The 17,462-nt window shown below is 41.0% G+C and overlaps 1 protein-coding gene across 1 annotated transcript in view; it reads left to right on the plus strand.

Moving 5' to 3' along the window:
• Nucleotides 1–2,755: 2,755 nt before the first annotated feature.
• Nucleotides 2,756–17,462, plus strand: part of CDK14 (cyclin dependent kinase 14) — a 313,384-nt gene continuing 298,677 nt past the window's right edge. Inside the window, exons 1-2 of the mRNA XM_027684701.1 lie at nt 2,756–3,137; nt 9,461–9,492. Coding sequence (XP_027540502.1) covers nt 3,047–3,137; nt 9,461–9,492 — 123 coding nt within the window. The 5' untranslated portion in view covers nt 2,756–3,046. The remainder of the gene's footprint in view (nt 3,138–9,460; nt 9,493–17,462) is intronic.

Raw genomic sequence — 17,462 nt, forward strand, 5'->3', positions numbered from 1 at the left:
GGGTCATAAAGTAACTGCAAGCAGTTTTTGTTTAGGGTGTGTCTTCGGGGAGCTGATGTGAGAAAGGATGCTGTAAATAACGTCTGGCTTTTTATTATCTAGATGCCCCATTAAATGCAAACATGCTTTAACTTGGTAGAGGCTTGTGAAAGAAGGCAGCAAAAAGCAAAAAGCAGTATCATTTTGCATGTTTTTCATGTAAATTTTTTTATACCACAAATTGCAGACTTAAATATAAAACCAGAGCTGAAAGCCTGTCCCTACAAGGAAGCAAAACATCATCATCAGAGTAGCTGCTATCTCTGTGGTTTACAAATTACATGTTTCTGCTTTACTGGTTTCCTGAGTTGGGTGATGGAAATACAGAGATGAGAAATAGGAACCACCAGCTTATGAGCTTGATCAAAGCTACAAAAGTGATTCCACATTCCTGGATTCAATGAATTTTCAACACTAGTGCCCTTGGAAACAGAAGAGGTTTGGGTTGGGGAAAGAACAAAGAAGGAAGGACTTAGAAATATTTCTGTTGAGTAAAGACCACGGAGGGAAAAATGACATGAATTGCAGTGTGCATTTTGAGAATCTGTGCACAGCTGGAAGATCATCCGTCATCTGGAGGAGAAAGTCTGTGTAACACCTCTGCATCCTGAGGTTGTACAATTTTCAGAAGACAAGACCTGGGTTTCTCTCACTGGCACCACACTGGTGTCTAATTTAGACAAAATTTTCATTGATTTAAAAGACCCTGACACATGCTTGTAGATCATTCCAAGCTGCTGCAAAGCCAGATGCCTATTAGAAATGTTTGGTTGCCTATTCTTCTAAGAAAGCTGAACCCACTGCAGTACCTGGCAGAGACTTATCCTTCACAAGTGATAAAGTGATAGTTTACCTAGACATAGGGAGAAAAATGGGAATATCATTCCAAATTCACTAGGTGCTAGGATCTAGGCTAATTCACTACGTAAGACAGCATCTATCAATTAAGCATGGTTAATTACAGGTTCCTGAGAAGCTCTCAGAAATGATATCCCTAATTGCTGAAAGCAAGCCACAGACTGAATTATAGTGGTGTTGATACAAACCTCAGCCGAGCAGCAGGGCTGCACAGAGTGAATGGCATGCACAGAAAATGCAAAGGGCTCAAATGCTGAACTCAGTTTCAGCTCCTGGACCAGAATATTTTATTTACGATGATGGCATTTTCCTCTCCACTCAGAGCAGGCGTAGTTAGTTAGATTTAAACAAAGATCAAACTATCAGCTATTATTAAGGACTTAAATGTCATTTTTTGCAGTAATTGAATTAAACATCCTTAAATACCTCTGTCCTCCCTCCCTTTTTCCTTCTAGCCCCCTTGCCTGTTTCTTCCTAGTTTTTATTTCTCCTCCTTTTCCCTGCATTGCTCTCTGCAGTGTTCCAGTTTCCACTCGTTCTCAATTTCCTTCCATAATATAACATAGACAACATTGAAAATGCCATTTTAGTTCCTGTTTCAAAGATGTTAGCAGGTCAACAGGAATCAGGCTTCTGAAAACCTTTTTATTAAACTGTCCGTAGATTCAGGGGTTGTGCATAAGACATTTTACCCGTGTTACTGTACCGCTTCTATAGCAAGACAAGTTCCCATTATCTTTTATGCCACAAGAGACAGATGCAGTCTACATACAGTAGATTAAAGTAGATAATTATAGAGTTGCACCTTGAGATGCTCTATACTGTCCACCCCGTTGCATTGTAACAGAAAGGTCCAATCCTAGAGCATAGAGTTGCAGATGGCTTGAACCCAACTCACCTAAACACTTGTCTAGACAAATGTGCTTCTAAAACTGAGCTTAGACACTGTATAATCCCAGTAAAATGTGTTAGCTAGCCTCATTAAAACCCAAGTTCATTTTAACCAGATAACATGCATTAAAATACAATTTGAACCACACAAACCTTGGCTTCGTGTTACCTAACATGTATTGTTCTCGAAAAGTACCTGCTTTATATTTTAGAGTAGATATGACCATCCATCTTGATGGGTTAAACTGGTTTATTTTTCAATAACGTTGGTTCAAGTGAGTTAACAAGATCAAAAGCTCCCAACACTCGTTAAGTTGCAGGCTAACGCACTTGGAAGGCGCATATAGAGCTGTGCTTGGAGACGCACATGGAGAGGAGCCCAAGTTTCAACTTAACGGGCCGGATGCTTACTGTGAGCGCGGTGCCCATTTCCCACCCAGAAATGATTTCCCACCACAGCAGCAGGGGCGCCGTCCCACGGGTCAGACCGGGCGGGCTCCTTCTCCCGCCGCCAAACCCCCACGACTCGCACCCGCCTCGGGCAGCCTCGGCCCGGGGGCGAGCAGCGCTCCCTCGGCAGCGCCGGCCCCGCCGGCCCGGGGGCACCGCAGCGCGTCCCCAGAGACCGAGATGCAGCAGCGGGGGGCGCGGACACCCCCGGGAGGACACGAGGCATCTGCTCCGCCGGCAAACGCCACCGCACACTCCTTTCCGCGCTGCCCCTGCCCGAAAAGCTCCCCCGGGACGCGCCGCAGACAGCGCATCCCTCGGCGCGGCCCCAGCGCTCGCCGCCGGCCCCCTTCACGCCCCCGCCGCCGCCGCCCTTCCTCCCCGGGGCTCCCCGGCCCGCCCAGGCTCCTCCTCCTCCTTTCTCTCAATGCACCCTCCCTCCCTCCTTTCCACCCTCCCGTCGCCGGCGCCCGCAGCCCCTCGCCGGACTTTCCTTTCGCTCCTCCATCTCTGCTCGGCGCCCCGAGTCCTCCCTCGCCTTGCCCGCCTTGTCTGGCTGTGCCGGGGCAGCCCGAGGAGGGGGCGGGACGGGGCGATGAGCCGGGCGGTGGCGGCGCCGAGCCGAGCAGCAGCAGCAGCAGCCGCGGCCACGGCGTAGGGCTCCTCTCCCGGGCGGGACCGGGGCTGTCCCGCGGCGCTCGGCGGCTTCTCGGGGCAGGGGGGAGCCCCCGAGCCGTAGGGGAGTTGTCTCCCCGGGAGTCAGGGCAGCAGGGGTGGCGGCAGTCGAGCAGGGGTGGGTCGCCCCCCGATGTGTGACATGATCGACTCGCAGTCCGCCGAGAAGATCAGCAGGATGAAAAAGTTGCGGAGAACTTTATCGGAGAGCTTCGGCCGAATAGGTGAGTCCCGCGGCCGGGCCCTGCCGGCGCTGCCCGGCGCCCGGGGGTCCCGACGGGGAGGGGGCGGTGGGTTAGCGCTGCCAGGCTGGGAACACGCACGCCGACACCGTCCCCGAATGACGTTTCTTGGCAAGAAAGCTCGGGAAAATAACAACTCTTGCAGTCCCAGCAGTGCTGTATGGGTCTGTGATGGAGTTAGCCCAAAATCGGCTGGGAAGAACTAACTATAAATGAGAGTTGGCTCACGTGCCCCCGCTGCCAAAGGGAAACCTCGACCAAAAGCAATCGGTTATTTTCGATTTGTTGCAGGTCTGGTAATTTGTGCGGGCTGCAGGTTGTTTTTAGTTGAGGAGTGAGATGCTGAAGAAGGTAACGGCAGTCCAGGGATTTAGGATGCCAGACAAAAGAAGTCAGTCTGTCATCTGCTGCGAAGTCTTGTGGTTCTGTCACTGACAGAAAGCATCGTGAGGTAGCCTCATCTGAATGCCGCTGCACGTTACCTCCTGGTATCACCACATCGTGTTTGGTTTTGACACCAGTTTATTTTGCAGTTGACTTTTTTACCGGGAGCAATGCCAAAGAGTTCTGGTCTGCTTGGACTGGTGTTCCTCTTAGTCTTTGGCACTCTGTGATGCTTAATTCACTGTTTAAAACGTTAATTCCTGCTAAGAGCATCAACACGCAGCTGAGTAGGGAGAGAATGTACATCAGAGGAGCTGTGAAGTACCCCCGAGTTGGCCGAGCAAAGCAGCTGGAGATAGTGCTGTAATACCTGTGAGCAGATGCAGCAGCCCCTGTCCTTGCAGACCTTCTGTAAGGGCCCTTCCACAGCCCTCGCCCATTGGTCTTCCCACTGAGATCTTTCTCCTTACAGTCAGTCGGGCTGGCAGACCTGGGTCAATTTGCAGGGCCTTTTGTCCCCGTGAGAGAACGTGAAGTGCCTGTGCCGCAGCCATGAGCTGTGGCACTTTTCTTCCTCAATAACCCTACCGAGGAGGTGCACTGGAGTACTTGAGCATTATGATTTTTAACATGTTGTGTATGCATTCAGTGTACCACCTTTAGCTTTTAAGGACTGCAAGCTTTTAAGTGTATGATCGGATTTAAAATCAGGTATTTTTATTGTCCTATTGCAAGATGAAAAAGACTGAGAAAAGCTCATTCATATTTGTAAACCAGAGAGTTCAAGGGTAAATGCAAAGTTACAATTGTGAAGCAAATGTCAAGTCACCGTTATGAATCTCTCTGACCCTGTATGAAAATAGCTTTCATCTATCACCAGTCTTAAACTTGTAAAATATGTTTAACTTTCTTTGATTACAAAAAAAGTGAGGCAGTCAGGTGTTTGGTCTGATGTGTGTCTCTGTGCGTGTGTAGATGCAGAGAGGCACTCTTCCACAGAACTATGGAAAGGTTTTACTAAGGGTGGAAGTCATTAACAAAGAAAATGTTTTGAATGAGGATGCTGCTTTGTTGTAACAGTGACAGTCCTGTTAATGCCTTTTAGGGAGCAAGGCCCCTCTGGCTGGTAATTTCTGCATGTTTTAGTTGGCTCGGTTGGGTGATCATCTATTTTTGTCATTTTGCACAAATGAAACAACCTTTTAGTTTCCTTGGGAGCTCTGGCCTGATTTTAGGTACATGGATTTTTATGTCTTACAGCTCCTCCAGTTCTCTGTGTATATGTGCAGAAGTGTAGGAGTGTGGTTGGGTGAGGGGTTTGTTTGTTTGTTTACTGGTGGTTGTTTTGTGTTTAAAACAGCTGCTACCAGCAAGATTTTTCAATCTTCAGGTGCTCTAATATTTTGACCATCATTCTGGTAACTGCACTTTGAGCGAAAAAACTTCTAATTTATCTGTATGAGGTTTGAACATAGTCCATTTCTGATACCAGAGACACAGATAAGCCCAAGCAAAGAAACTCTAAACTTGCATACCAGGAAATCCTTGGTTAAAACATGTGCTGTACTTAACTCTTATATTGAAGTGGAGGAAAGGAAACCAAAACCTCATTGGAAAAAGTCTTTCTGGGTATTTTTCACATGGGTTTTAAAGTTCTTTTCGTAAGAGCTTGTTGCTTGGTGAGATTAACAAATTACAAATTTTTTGGGTATCTAATTGTAATTTTGTCAGTCATCTGTTCAGTCGTGATTTATTATAAATAGTAAATTCCCGACAGTGTTCAAGGCTAGGTTGGATGGGGCTTTGAGCAACTTGGTCTACTGTAAGTTGTCCCTGCCCATGGCAAGGGGGTTGGGATGATCTTTAAGGTTTATTTCAACCCCAACCATTCAGTGATTCTATAAAATAAACATGATCTATTAACTTTTCTTGTTCTGCTGCAGTTTCTGTGTTTTCACAGGTTTAAGTACACAACATAGCATCATGAGCGTAGTCATATAAATGATATGAGAGTAATATGGTGTTTGAATCAAATAATTAGGGAGTCAAACCTTCATGTGCTGCAGTAGGGAAGATCTAATGATCATTCTTTAAATGGTAAGTCACCGCTAGGCCTCCCTGCTGTGTTTGCAGTCTTCCGTCTGCCAAATACAATTCTCTCAATACTGCAAGATCCCAAACTTTGATACCAGATTTCAATACCAAAGTTTATATTAGCCTCTTGGATAAGAGTGGTGGAAATGTATCCTAATTGTCATTGGCAGTGGTTTTTTTTTTCCTTAGGGTTTGCAGGTTAGTACTCAATAAACCACCTTTCAGACTGCCTTCTCCCCACCAAGTAATACTATTTGAGAGGTTATATCTGCAATTAATTTACAAGATTTTTTTTTTACAGTGTACTAAACTATGTTAAGTAATATTTGAAGCTATTTCCCCAACATCTCCAGATAAAGCTATTGTAGTTATTCCTGGGGCACAGCAGAGCCCAAAGAGTACCAATGGCAGGCTCAAGTAGACCTGGCCCATTTTCTCACCTGTGAATCGATGCTTTGGAGCCATTGGCTTTCCAGTGGCTGGCAGAGGGTGATGAAGATCTGGCTCATCACACAAAACTGTGATCAGTCCCATAACTGTTAGAGTACCTATTACTGAAAATGTTTATTTTGCTGAGCTGAAAAATGTGATGTATGAAATTACCCATCACTGAGCCTTTTCCTTAGCATTCGCTTTGTGTCATTATGTGCAAATCTGGCAAAGGATGATACAGCACTGTGGTATGGTGGAGGAAATGTGTGTGGCCTGTGGTGCTAAATTGAAGTTTATGTTCTAAAACAGACAGGGTGGCTTTTTGCTGTAGAAAATACATGCTCCCAGTTCTAGAGAAATGAGCTCTCTTTGCAGCTAAGGTACCCTTTTCTCCTGGCAGAAATTGTCTGGTATTTCAAGGAGTGTCCCTCTAAAATTTATCTCATCATAAAGAACTTATATTACTAAGAATATGAAAAGTTTACATCATTCTTTTCATTGATATGTTTCTGTCACCCTATCCATTTTTATTCAAACATCCATATTAATTTAAAAAATCTAGCTTCCTTACATACTCTGTTGGCCATATAAATGCATGCATCATAACTGTATGTTAAGATTCAGTTGACTCACTGTTTAATTTAGCATTTAAACCTTTATTAGGGTTCGTTCTTAGTTTTTTACTTTGATAATTATGTAATTAAAATTAATAATGAGTAATTTTATAAAATTAATATTAGTAATTTAGTTATGTAAAGAGTTCTTAGCTATGCATTTGTTGAAATTCATATAGTACCAAAATCGTATTGGAGATTTCAGCTGACGCCACTTAACTTCTGTTTTCTTATACAATTTCTTTAGTCAAAAACTAACACCCAGTTGCAAGGAAAGGAAGGAAGAAAGAAAGAGAAAACATTGATGAGATTGATCACAGTGTGCTGAAAGCAGTCTGTGGCCCTTCTGAGCATCCCTGGGCTTTGTTAGTAGCTTCTCACTAATACAAAGGTTATCTCCACTAATCTCCTCTGATGTACATACACATAGCTCACATACCTGAGATAATGAGAAGTTCATTTGTAAACAGTTTATTTTTTTTTTAAGTTCAGCAGAGCTTTTTTTTTTACCAGTTTAAAAACAAAAGGGTTGCACTGAGGAGAAAAAAAATATTTCTAATACAGTTTGTTGTATAAAATATGCTGCTTTGATGTTTTCTTTTGGAAATGCTATGTAGTGAATTGGTTGGGACTGATAATATTATTAAACAGAATCTTATTAAAAGGGTGGCCAGAACTCTCATTTTCTTTGGTGATTCTTAAAGGCCCTCTATCAGTCAAAGGTAGATGTTAAAGACAAGTGAAATATGTGCAGTGATGAAAGATTCCCATTTCTTCTTCTGTAATGTGGTGAATTTTGTTTAGCAGTCTGTAGTTTGGCTATTTCTGGAATGTTTTGATCATGTGAAAATCTTGTGTTTTGGTAAGGGAGAAAAGCATGACCTCGGTGTGTCATATACTAATTTATGGCTTGTAAGTCATTGTGACCTGAACTGTAATTGAGAAGATAAAAAGTGTATTCTTAAAAAGTGTTCCACAACGTGGAGTGGATTCTTTCTTCCTTTCTCAGTTTCTTCCTTTCTCTCTTTCTTTTTTCTTTCTTTTTTTCTTTTTCTTTTTCTTTTTCTTTTTCTTTCTTTCTTTCTTTCTTTCTTTCTTATTCTTTTTCTTTCTTTTTCTTTCTTTCTTTTTCTTTTCCTTTCTTCCTTTTCTTTCTTTCTTTTTATTTCTTTTTTCTTTTCTCTTTCTTCTTTCCTTTCTTCTCTTTTCTTTTTCTTTTTTGGATGTCCTGACTCATAGTTCTGAGTACTTGGGATTGGCAATCTGAAAATGTTTTGTTCACCCTTCAAAATTATAAAAAAACCATTCTTATTTAAATTCTTGTAAATAAGAATTTACAATGTGTGCCTCAGATCTCCTCAGCAAAATACCAGGGTTTGTTTTATTGGTTGTTTTTTTTTTACTGACCATGAAATCTAGATGAGTAACTGTAAAACAGTGATCTTCAAAGATTTGAGAGAAGATATGTTTAAAGGAAGGCTGGACCTTCCTTGTTTTTCTGTACGAGGATAACTGGGATTCCTGCCTTGATGCCCTTGGTGGAGGTTCTGGAGCTGCAGCACTGTTTGCACAGGTGTCCTGCCTCTTTTGTGCCTCTGATGCAGCTTCTATGATTGTTTTTGTTTTGGATTGTTTTTTTTGTTTTTAAGCTGATAACACAATTGCTCCTGAAGACATGTTTTAGAAGAGGTGTTGGTTTTGAAACTACTAGTGATTTGAAGGCAGAAGAAGCATCTAAAAGAGCAAAGAAACTACTGGAGCCTAGATCCTCAGCCATGCTAGGTACTTAAGTATTTATATCCTGCAGAAGTAAATGCATTTGAAGTGTAAGAAACACTACACTGCTTAAACGATGAGGAGGGACCCTTCTGGGGCAGCACTGCACAAACCATATGGTCTTTCAGATGACCTCACTCAAATTGTAAACCTTCGTGATTTAAACTGAAAAGAAACAGCACAATCATCAATGCAATGGTTTATCTAATTTTAGCTCTTCAAGAGAAGGAAACAAAGAGCACTTTCAGGTCATGACGCGCTGCCCCTGGTGGGTTTGGTTGTGGTGCACAGAGAAAAGGAACCAGTCTCGTACCTTCAGACTGACACGGTTCAGTGGAGATTTGGAGAAATTAATTTTCTGTATATTTCAATAAAGATGTCCAGTATGCTAAAGGAAAACTTTTCATCAGCTTTATCTTTGCTATGACTTCAGAACTATTCATGTTTTTGTTTTCTTACTTTACCAGTTCACATGTTTTCTGCACTGTTTTCCTCTTCCTTGTTTGTTGATTAGTTGCTTGTTACCAATGTGAGAAAGAAATCTTCTCTTCTTTAGTGTAAGGCATATTAAAATAATATAAAAGGAAAAAATTGCTACAATGCATACTACATCAGAAAATTTTAGTACTTGAGAAATTGAATGTGTGGTTAGGTGTTTATTATACTTTTCCTATTTGAAGTTCAGTAAAGCTCTTCATAAAGGGTTTTCGCACTCACTAGGAATTAAAGTAAAAAATAAAAACCACCCTTATGAACTCTTATTTTCTTTAACCGGAGAGGATAATATTTTTCATAAATATGTAAATTTTCTTTCTTGGAAACACTCTGTGCAGTCCTACATTCCATTTACAGATTCAGATTTTGAGTATAAAATTGTTATTCATGCCAGCTAGTTCTTTCCTATTATAACAGGAAAATGATGCTCTGTTTTTTCTGGTGTCAGTTACTTTGTGCTCATTGAAATGCAGTACAGATAACAATTTCTTTTTTCTTTTTATTTTAAAGCCTTGAAGAAAGAAGATAGCAGCTTTGATGAGGTAGGTTAAATATCTTTGTACCTTACATAGCCCAGGTATGCCTTAGTATTTCTCAATAACTCTAAAAGAAACCCATAGATAGTAATGTTTTGATGTGCATGTGTGTTAGTACATGCATATTGCTCGAATGTATTTTCCAAATAACTGCCAGAAGAATTTGTTAGCTGAAAGCTCTGAATGGAATGCTGGGGTTTTTTTGGAATATAATAAAACTGAATGTTGTATGGAAGGTGGTCATTGACAACCATTCAACGCAGATAAATATTGCATGCAGAGAAAATACTTTATAGAACTTTGCCAATGGTAATTCTCATAATTGTAAGCCTGTATTGTAACAGAGGGGGGAAAAAAACATCGCTCTTGACAGAACACCTTAGTGCTGCTGCATTGGCTTCTTGATGAGTATGTCAACTGAGAGAGATGCTTCTTAGGAAATTAAAAAAAAAAAACAAAAAAACAACCAACCCAACAGCACAAAACCAGCAGGTAGTTGTATTGATTATTCAATATAATCACTTTGGGGTCTTGACCTATCTATGATGTGATATGCATGTTAATTTGTAAAATATGCTGCTCACGATTTGTGCCTGAGAGGTCCAGGTCAGTGCAAGTTGTCCTGCAGAGCAAGTTTATGCAGGAAGAAGTGTAGGTCTTGGTGTGGTGACTTGTCATATTGTAGTCAATACTTGCCTTGTACTTCCCTCTGCCACCATAGCTGGAAGCAAATGGAAGTATTTTCATGTGTCGATGTTATGCTTCTGGCATTTCTGTGTTTTCTTCTTCATTGCATGCTGCAAGCTTAAATTCTTGGCTTATTACAGTGAGATAGCTGTTGTGTAATGCCAGATTCTAGAATAAATAAATGATGATGTAATGTCCTGGATTCTGGAACAAATCAGACTTCATCTCTTTCTAAACAGAACACATTGATGCTCAAATGCAGTAAAATATAGATGTTTTGTGCTTTTCTGACATGCCAGAAAGCTGTTACTTGGCTTGACCCCTCCCAGATCTGGAGTAAAGGTCATGGGGTCAGGCTCTGTTTTCAGGAACTCTTGTTGCATCATACAGTGGTCCCAGCTATTTTATTTCTCTTGTAACACTGATAGAATTTTTTCCCTCCTAGAAGTTAAACCTGTGTGGATAGGTAGTTGGTAAACTCTGAAGCCTTGTTTTACAACCCTTGGTCTGTTTTTGTCCAATATTTTCTTCTGAAGGCTGCAGTGATCTATTTGTGCTGTAACTTACCCAGGGAGTACCTCGTATTAAATTTGATAGAGAATTTGAAAGGGTCCATTAAAAAGAACTGTATTATGAAGATGGCAATTTTTCAGTCCCCTCTCCTTCCCCAGGATTGTTTATCTGCAGGTTGCATTTATTTTCTTTAAACCTGGTTTTTTACTTGAACAGGACACAATTTGAGCAAATTTTTATTTAAATTTTGGAGGTTGGGGGGAAAATAATCTTTCAAATATGTTTTCAATGGAATCTGACAGATTGTTGATGTGAGCTACTGCAGAGGCATTAAGAGGTGGCTAGTGGGAAGGGTACACAGAAGAATTTTCTTCCATCTCCTGTAGGTAGGGAAGAGCTTGATGTGACATAAGCATCAATCGGTTCCATCGTTTTAGGTGTCATTTCTTAGAAGAAAGAAAAGCGTGCTGAGATTTTATGTTGCCGTCTTCAAATTCAACACAACAGTTCTTGGCGATTTTCTAGCCTAAAGTGTGAATCAGAGAATGGGCTGTACCACATATCACTTAATTCCTTTCCTTTCAAGCATCCTTCAGATCAGAAGATGAAACAGACTTTGGTAACAGTAGTATACCTGGTGGTAATGAAACATACTTCTAAGGGAGACAGTATCTGTGAGCAGAGGAGTGGGCATATTTTTTGGTCTCAGAAGGTCATCTTGAAAAACACTACTGAGACCATACCGTGATATAAAAGGAAAGCAGTCTAGTCTTCTGATTAGTATATGTAGTATTCATATATCAGGGTTGCAGTTACGAAGGAAGTTAGGATGACAGTAAGTGGGAATATCAGATGAGAAGAAGAGAGAAGAGGTAGTTGTCCAAGCTGTCCAAAGCTGTATATCAGCTTTGTAGGTCTCCTACTACAAAAAAATGAAATAGTCAACTATTGAAGGAGAAATTGCATTTAACAAGCAGCATGTTCTCCCTTTATGGTTAGTGGAAAGATACTCTTTTTCCTTTCATGGTGCTGAAAGCTACTGTCTATCTCTTCTCATCCTGTGCTTCCCCTTTCCTGCAGGGAGGTTGCCCCGTGAAGCAGGACTTGAACAAGTAGCAATGAACTTGCCAAGAGACTTTACGATCTTGACAGGTGGAGAAGGAGGAACTTGTGTTTTAGCCTTTCCGATTGTGACCAGAACACCAGCAGCAGAAGCTGGCCAGCAGGGACTTGAAATCTCTGAGGGGGGAGGGAAAGTGGGATGAAGAGGAAAGATGACCCTTATGAAGCTGCAAGGTTTGGATTGGCAGCTGAGTCAGTTGTTAGCTTATTCTGTGCATTGTAGGTGCTACATGAAGTGCCTACTTGTCTCTCAAGAGGCGAGGGGGAAAAAATTCAGCTGTTCAGTGGCTCTTATTTTACCTGCTTTAATTGCACACAGTAGCTGAGAAATGTACAGCACTGCAGGAAGTCGTCTTTCTTTTCAAGAGAAACTACTAACAATTAAGATGTCAAACATGACAGGCAAGTGTACCACATAATTGCTTTCTGTGGGTTATGAAATTAATCTCTCCAGTAAATTAAGACCAAAAGAATCATGAGCAGTGAATCCTGTGAATGAATTACATGTCAGAAAATACTTTTATTTGTAGAATTGTTTCAGGGATCTTAGTGGTGTATTTAGTCCAGCCTGTAAGGTCAGAGCACAATATTGTAAAGGAGTAGTGTAGGATTTCTCATTTTTTTTCTGCCTGCTGTTGTGTTGCTTTGATTAAATTTTGAGGGAAAAACCTCTTTTCTGTAGATGCTGCCAGCTTTAACTTTGGTCTGTGAGATCACTTGAATTAATCCATGTAATGGATTTAGTGGCAGCCTGCTCACCTTCCTAAGATGTTATGACATCTTCCAGAGACTCATATGAATAAAGGAGTGGATATAGACCACTCTTTCTATAGTCTTTCGTTCAAAGCAGTGAAGTAATCATGTGGTTTTGTTTTTTTTTTTCTTTTTTTAATCTTTAGTCTGTTCCTTTTTGTCATACTGGTCACATTGTGGGAACTGAAACATGGGCTTGCACTGAAATCAGTGGGAAGATTCTCAGCGTTTTCAGTGGTTTGTGGATTGGTTTCTTCTGTCATGAAGTATCATGACTGGGGTGGCGAGGGAGGGGCAAGCTGTTCTTCCCTGTTTTCAAAGTTAATTTATTTGAATGGGAGTGAGTAAGGCATCTTCTCCTTGTATCCTGAAATGTACCTTGCCTGTTCTCTGAAGCAACCTAAGTGTCACTCTCTGAGTATAGGTTTTGGCACAGTTAGCATCTGTTTTGCAGTTTTAGGCAAAGCGCTGATTATCTAGTTTAGATACCAAGATAAAATGAACACCTCTGAGGGGCAGCTCTACATGAAAGGAGCAGTCTGTAAACAAACATGTCCCTTGAGTGAACATTTTATTTGTGCTCCAGTAGTTTGTCAAAGTTTAGATTAATAACTTCCAGCTACCCAGGATTGCTTTGAAGTCTTTGGACCATTGGTGTAACAAGTGTCCACTCTGTCTTAAAATGATGGAACATTTTCCTTTTCATTTGAATGTGATAAAGGCCAGTAACATGTGGCTGAATTGTAGCATGTTTGTGGGAATGACATCCAGTGTTGATGTTGTGACTAAGCACAAGGTTGGTAACCTGTTTCTTTGGTTAGCTGCTTCTTGTTGTGATTTATTTCCAAGTTATTGTCAGTCAGTCTCGAGCTGTTGGTTCTTCTCCTTCTGTTGTTGATTTCTCTAAGCACTTATGTCATGGTTTAAGAACTTCAATCATATGTGTGCACACTAAATACATCAATACCAATGTCACAATGAAATCAAATCACTTCGATTATTGCTTCTTATATAGCCAGTTGTATTGCCATTGCTTAGCTGTATTTTAATGTTAATTTTTTCCAATATCAAGAGCACCATTTCTTTTTCACGGCCACCTTTCTTAGGAAATTAGGATACTGTGATTGTGTCTGCTACATGCGTAATACCGTCTGACTTCCCCCAGTAACTTTGAAGCTGGCTGACACTAGACATTTAGATGCTTGGTGGAAAAGCATGTGAGCTGGCTGAGGGATAGAGATAAGAATCTCCTTTGATGGAAAAGCTGGAATGCGAGTTCTTGTGAGTACATGAGAATCTGTTTGGAGGTGTTATGAATACTCTGAACTCCTCAAAATCCTTGATACTCATCTACTCCTTACTACATTTAGAATCTCCAACTCTGAGCAAGCCAAATTTCATTTATTTTACTCATGGAACAACTTCCATGTGTTTGAAGTGGAAATGTGTGAAAGGGGAGGGAGTTTTGCCAAGTTACTTCTTGATTCTGTAATGTGCTTGTTCTCACAGTCTGTCTCTCTCACCCCAAACTGAAAAGGCTACTCCCTCTGTGGGATGTTGGCATGAAAAATGTCTTGGTTTAAAGGACACCCATCTCTGAACCAGAACTTTTGTGTAGTGATTATTTTGAATTTGAAGAGTTAAAGGAAAGGGTGTAGTTGGAAAAGAGAAGGGCTCTGTAGAGAATGAATGAGAGGCATTTGAATGCCATAATGCAGAAGGCGCATAATACACTAAATAATTTTTCTGTATTTTTCTAAGTTTTATTTATAGTAAGTAGCTTGAGAGAGAAGTACATGTAGAAAATATAGATACAGAACTATACCTTTTCCTTCTGCAGGAATTATGGGAGATGGAGGAGAGAAAAAATCTTGCTCTTTTGAGACTCAGTGTTACTTTTTGTAAGATCTTGGAGTAAACCTTGATCTTTTTACTCCTTGGAGACTTAAAAGGTGGGGTTGGTATGTGACATATGTAGAGAACAGCCTGTGATAACAGGGATTTTGAAAGACTGCTTGTTGTCCCCTCTTCTCGGGTGCAGTAATTCTTTATTGGTCTAAATACAGTACAGTCATTACTAGTCATGGCTGAGCTGTCAGCTTCCTGATGACTCTGTTTATATTTAGGAAGCAGGACTCTAGTGGCTACTGAACTGCTTTATGTCGTGATATGTGGTATGTTACGGTGGAGAATTTCCAGAGAGTGGGTATGGGTAATGTTTATAAATGGCCTGAATATCTTTGAGGTGGTGCTGAGAACTTGTGTTTGACTTAGGGTGTGTGATGACTTTGATGGAGTTCTCATCTGCTTAATGCTGGAGCAAGCAGCTAGTGTGTAGTTAGTTGTGATATGTGACTGAAGGCTGGTGGGGAACAGATGTAGGAGGGAATGTCATAAAGATAAAAAATCCTAAAACTGAATTTGGAAAAAACCCCAGAAGTACAGGTGTCAAAGCAGTTTCTAAATAATACCAGGGAACTGGGTCAGAAAAACTTCATCTGGTGTTTTAAGTTACTTTGCCAAATGTGTACAAAGGTGTTTCAGATGTCTGGAAAAATATGTTCATTCAGATACATTGTTACAGAGCAAATAAGAGGAAACATAATTCCAGACAGAAGATAACTCAGTATTGGAAGTTGCTGCTTTTGAAGTGTTATTAGAGATATGAGACCAGCAAATTTTTGGGGGGAGAAAAGAGGGAGATAAAAGCTGAATAATGTAATCCAATGCCTACTGCAGGAGGACCATCCTCATCTATGCTGTTCTTGGGTTCACAAGGTCTTTCTGTGTCCAGTAGAGATTTTTCCAGACTGCCACCTTTAGAAGGGAAGATCATTGGGGATGTTGTTGTCTCATGCACCTGTCCATTACAGAGGAGATTTCCCAGGAGATGGCTTGTGTTCCTACCTCTCCTAGTTCCCCTTCTTCTTTCTGCCAGTACTGTTCACTTACACTACTGAGGATCTGGTGCTGGCCCAGTAGTTCCCTGGCACAGATGGCTTAGATATCAGCTTGCCCAACTGATTTACTGGTGTCTGCTGCCATGTGTCTTTCGAGGCCATTCCAACGAAATAATCCTAATTCTGCCATTAGTTCTTAGGACTGGTGTGTGATGCTCGTGTGTACGCATTTGTAGCAGAATAGTGCCAGCACTTCAGTTCTTATAAAAACATTGTCAGGTGCTTAAAGGGAATAATTGTTTCCTCTAGATGAAGACTGATAATACTATTAGCATTGCACTTTGGGTGAGTCTGAAAATGAGGAGTGGGAATGGAAAAGAGCAAATACTGTCATTCTGCTAGAGCTCTTTATTAGATCAGCTGTGGGACAGATGCGCCATTGATCTGTAAAAATGCTGGTTTGTGAAACTGCCAATGACTTAAAGCCCAACCCTTGGTCAGCCTCACATAATCTCTCAGAGAATTAGCAATATTTATATGGTGACCGGGGATTCTTGTCACTTCCCTGAGCTGTGTTGCATGTGGAGGAAAGTCGGGGTCTGGAAGACATGAGGCGCCTCAGAACCAGGTCTAGGTGACCACAATGCAAGCTGGTAAGTAACTGAGAAGTGGCAGGAAAGCCACCAAGAAAAGCTGACTGTGAAGTAACTGTTCTGTTGTGTCCAGTTTCAAGGCTTTGAAGCAAAATCTGAGACGGTGTGGAAAGTTTTGAGATTTAATTGGCAGTGACTCTATACCCATTCAGTGCAGGAATTGTTCTTAATGTTGGAGGATGGACGTGGTCTTTAGGAGATGAAAGTTTGAGAACCCTCTGTTGTGGTTGAGGAAGAGTTTTAATCTTGAAGCATCCCTTAAATGTGTGGAGTGTCAGTGGTTTGAATTTTTGCCCCAACCATCGATGTGTTCAGTTGCGCATTCTTCTGCCTGGTACGTTTGGTAACAATGCATCCATTTACCTTTCAGAAAGTGCGTATTATTTTCATGGAGTAAGAAGAGTGTTTAAGTCAATTGTGAACCTGATTAGTCTCCTCCTTCTCCACCTTCTCTTCTCCTGTAGACACTGGATGAAGGAAGGGTTCATGTTATGAGTTAATATGCATGTTTCCTTTGCTTAGTTTTTCTTTAAAAACGGATAGAGCAAAGGAGCAGAACTTGGTCTGAATCCATGTCCACAGCAGTGACTTGTGAGCATCTGGCCAAAATGCTGACATATAAAGCTCTGTTCTGATCTACAGGCAGAGAAACATTGCAAAATGAAGATAAATTTCCAGGCCTAGTTCTCTCACTTGTGCATATGTATTTTGGGATGTTTCTGCTGATGAGATGAGAGAATATATGCATTCCAGAATGTGGACTCTGAATGTAAGCTATTATTATTTTGATGAAGTATACTTACATGTAAATCCTGCTGTTTATTTTCTTGGGATATATGGGAAATAGTAATTTGCTGATAGATTAAATAGAATAACAAAGCACAGTACGTTATGTATGGGATCCATAGCTTCTTGTTCTTGGCCTTGCTGGACAATCTCCTGATTGTGAGGTGAGAAATAATCATGTCATTTACTGCTTTTTTGCTTTTTTTCTTTCTTCCAAGCCACACTATTAACAGACATATGACTATATCTAAATCTTCTCATGAAGGCATCTAAATGAAAATTATCTCTGTCTACTTTTTAGCTTTACTGAGAAATTCTGCATGTATGATGCAGACATGTGACACATCTGCTGTGTGTCACAATATCACTGACAACCACATTTTTCAGGATCCCATCCGTGATAATCAAGGTTTTGAGTCAATTGACAGATCTTGCTATTTATTTGGAAGGGAGAAGAAAAGATTACAGGCTCTGACTAGCTTATTTAAACCAAATGGATTTTATGTGCACAGAACAATATCATTTTGTTGATATTATAATAATAATGGCCAGTCTTCGCGAA

The sequence above is a fragment of the Neopelma chrysocephalum genome, unplaced genomic scaffold (genome assembly GCF_003984885.1).
Source record: "Neopelma chrysocephalum unplaced genomic scaffold, ASM398488v2 Primary Assembly neopelma1_67, whole genome shotgun sequence".
Classification (NCBI taxonomy): domain Eukaryota; kingdom Metazoa; phylum Chordata; class Aves; order Passeriformes; family Pipridae; genus Neopelma; species Neopelma chrysocephalum.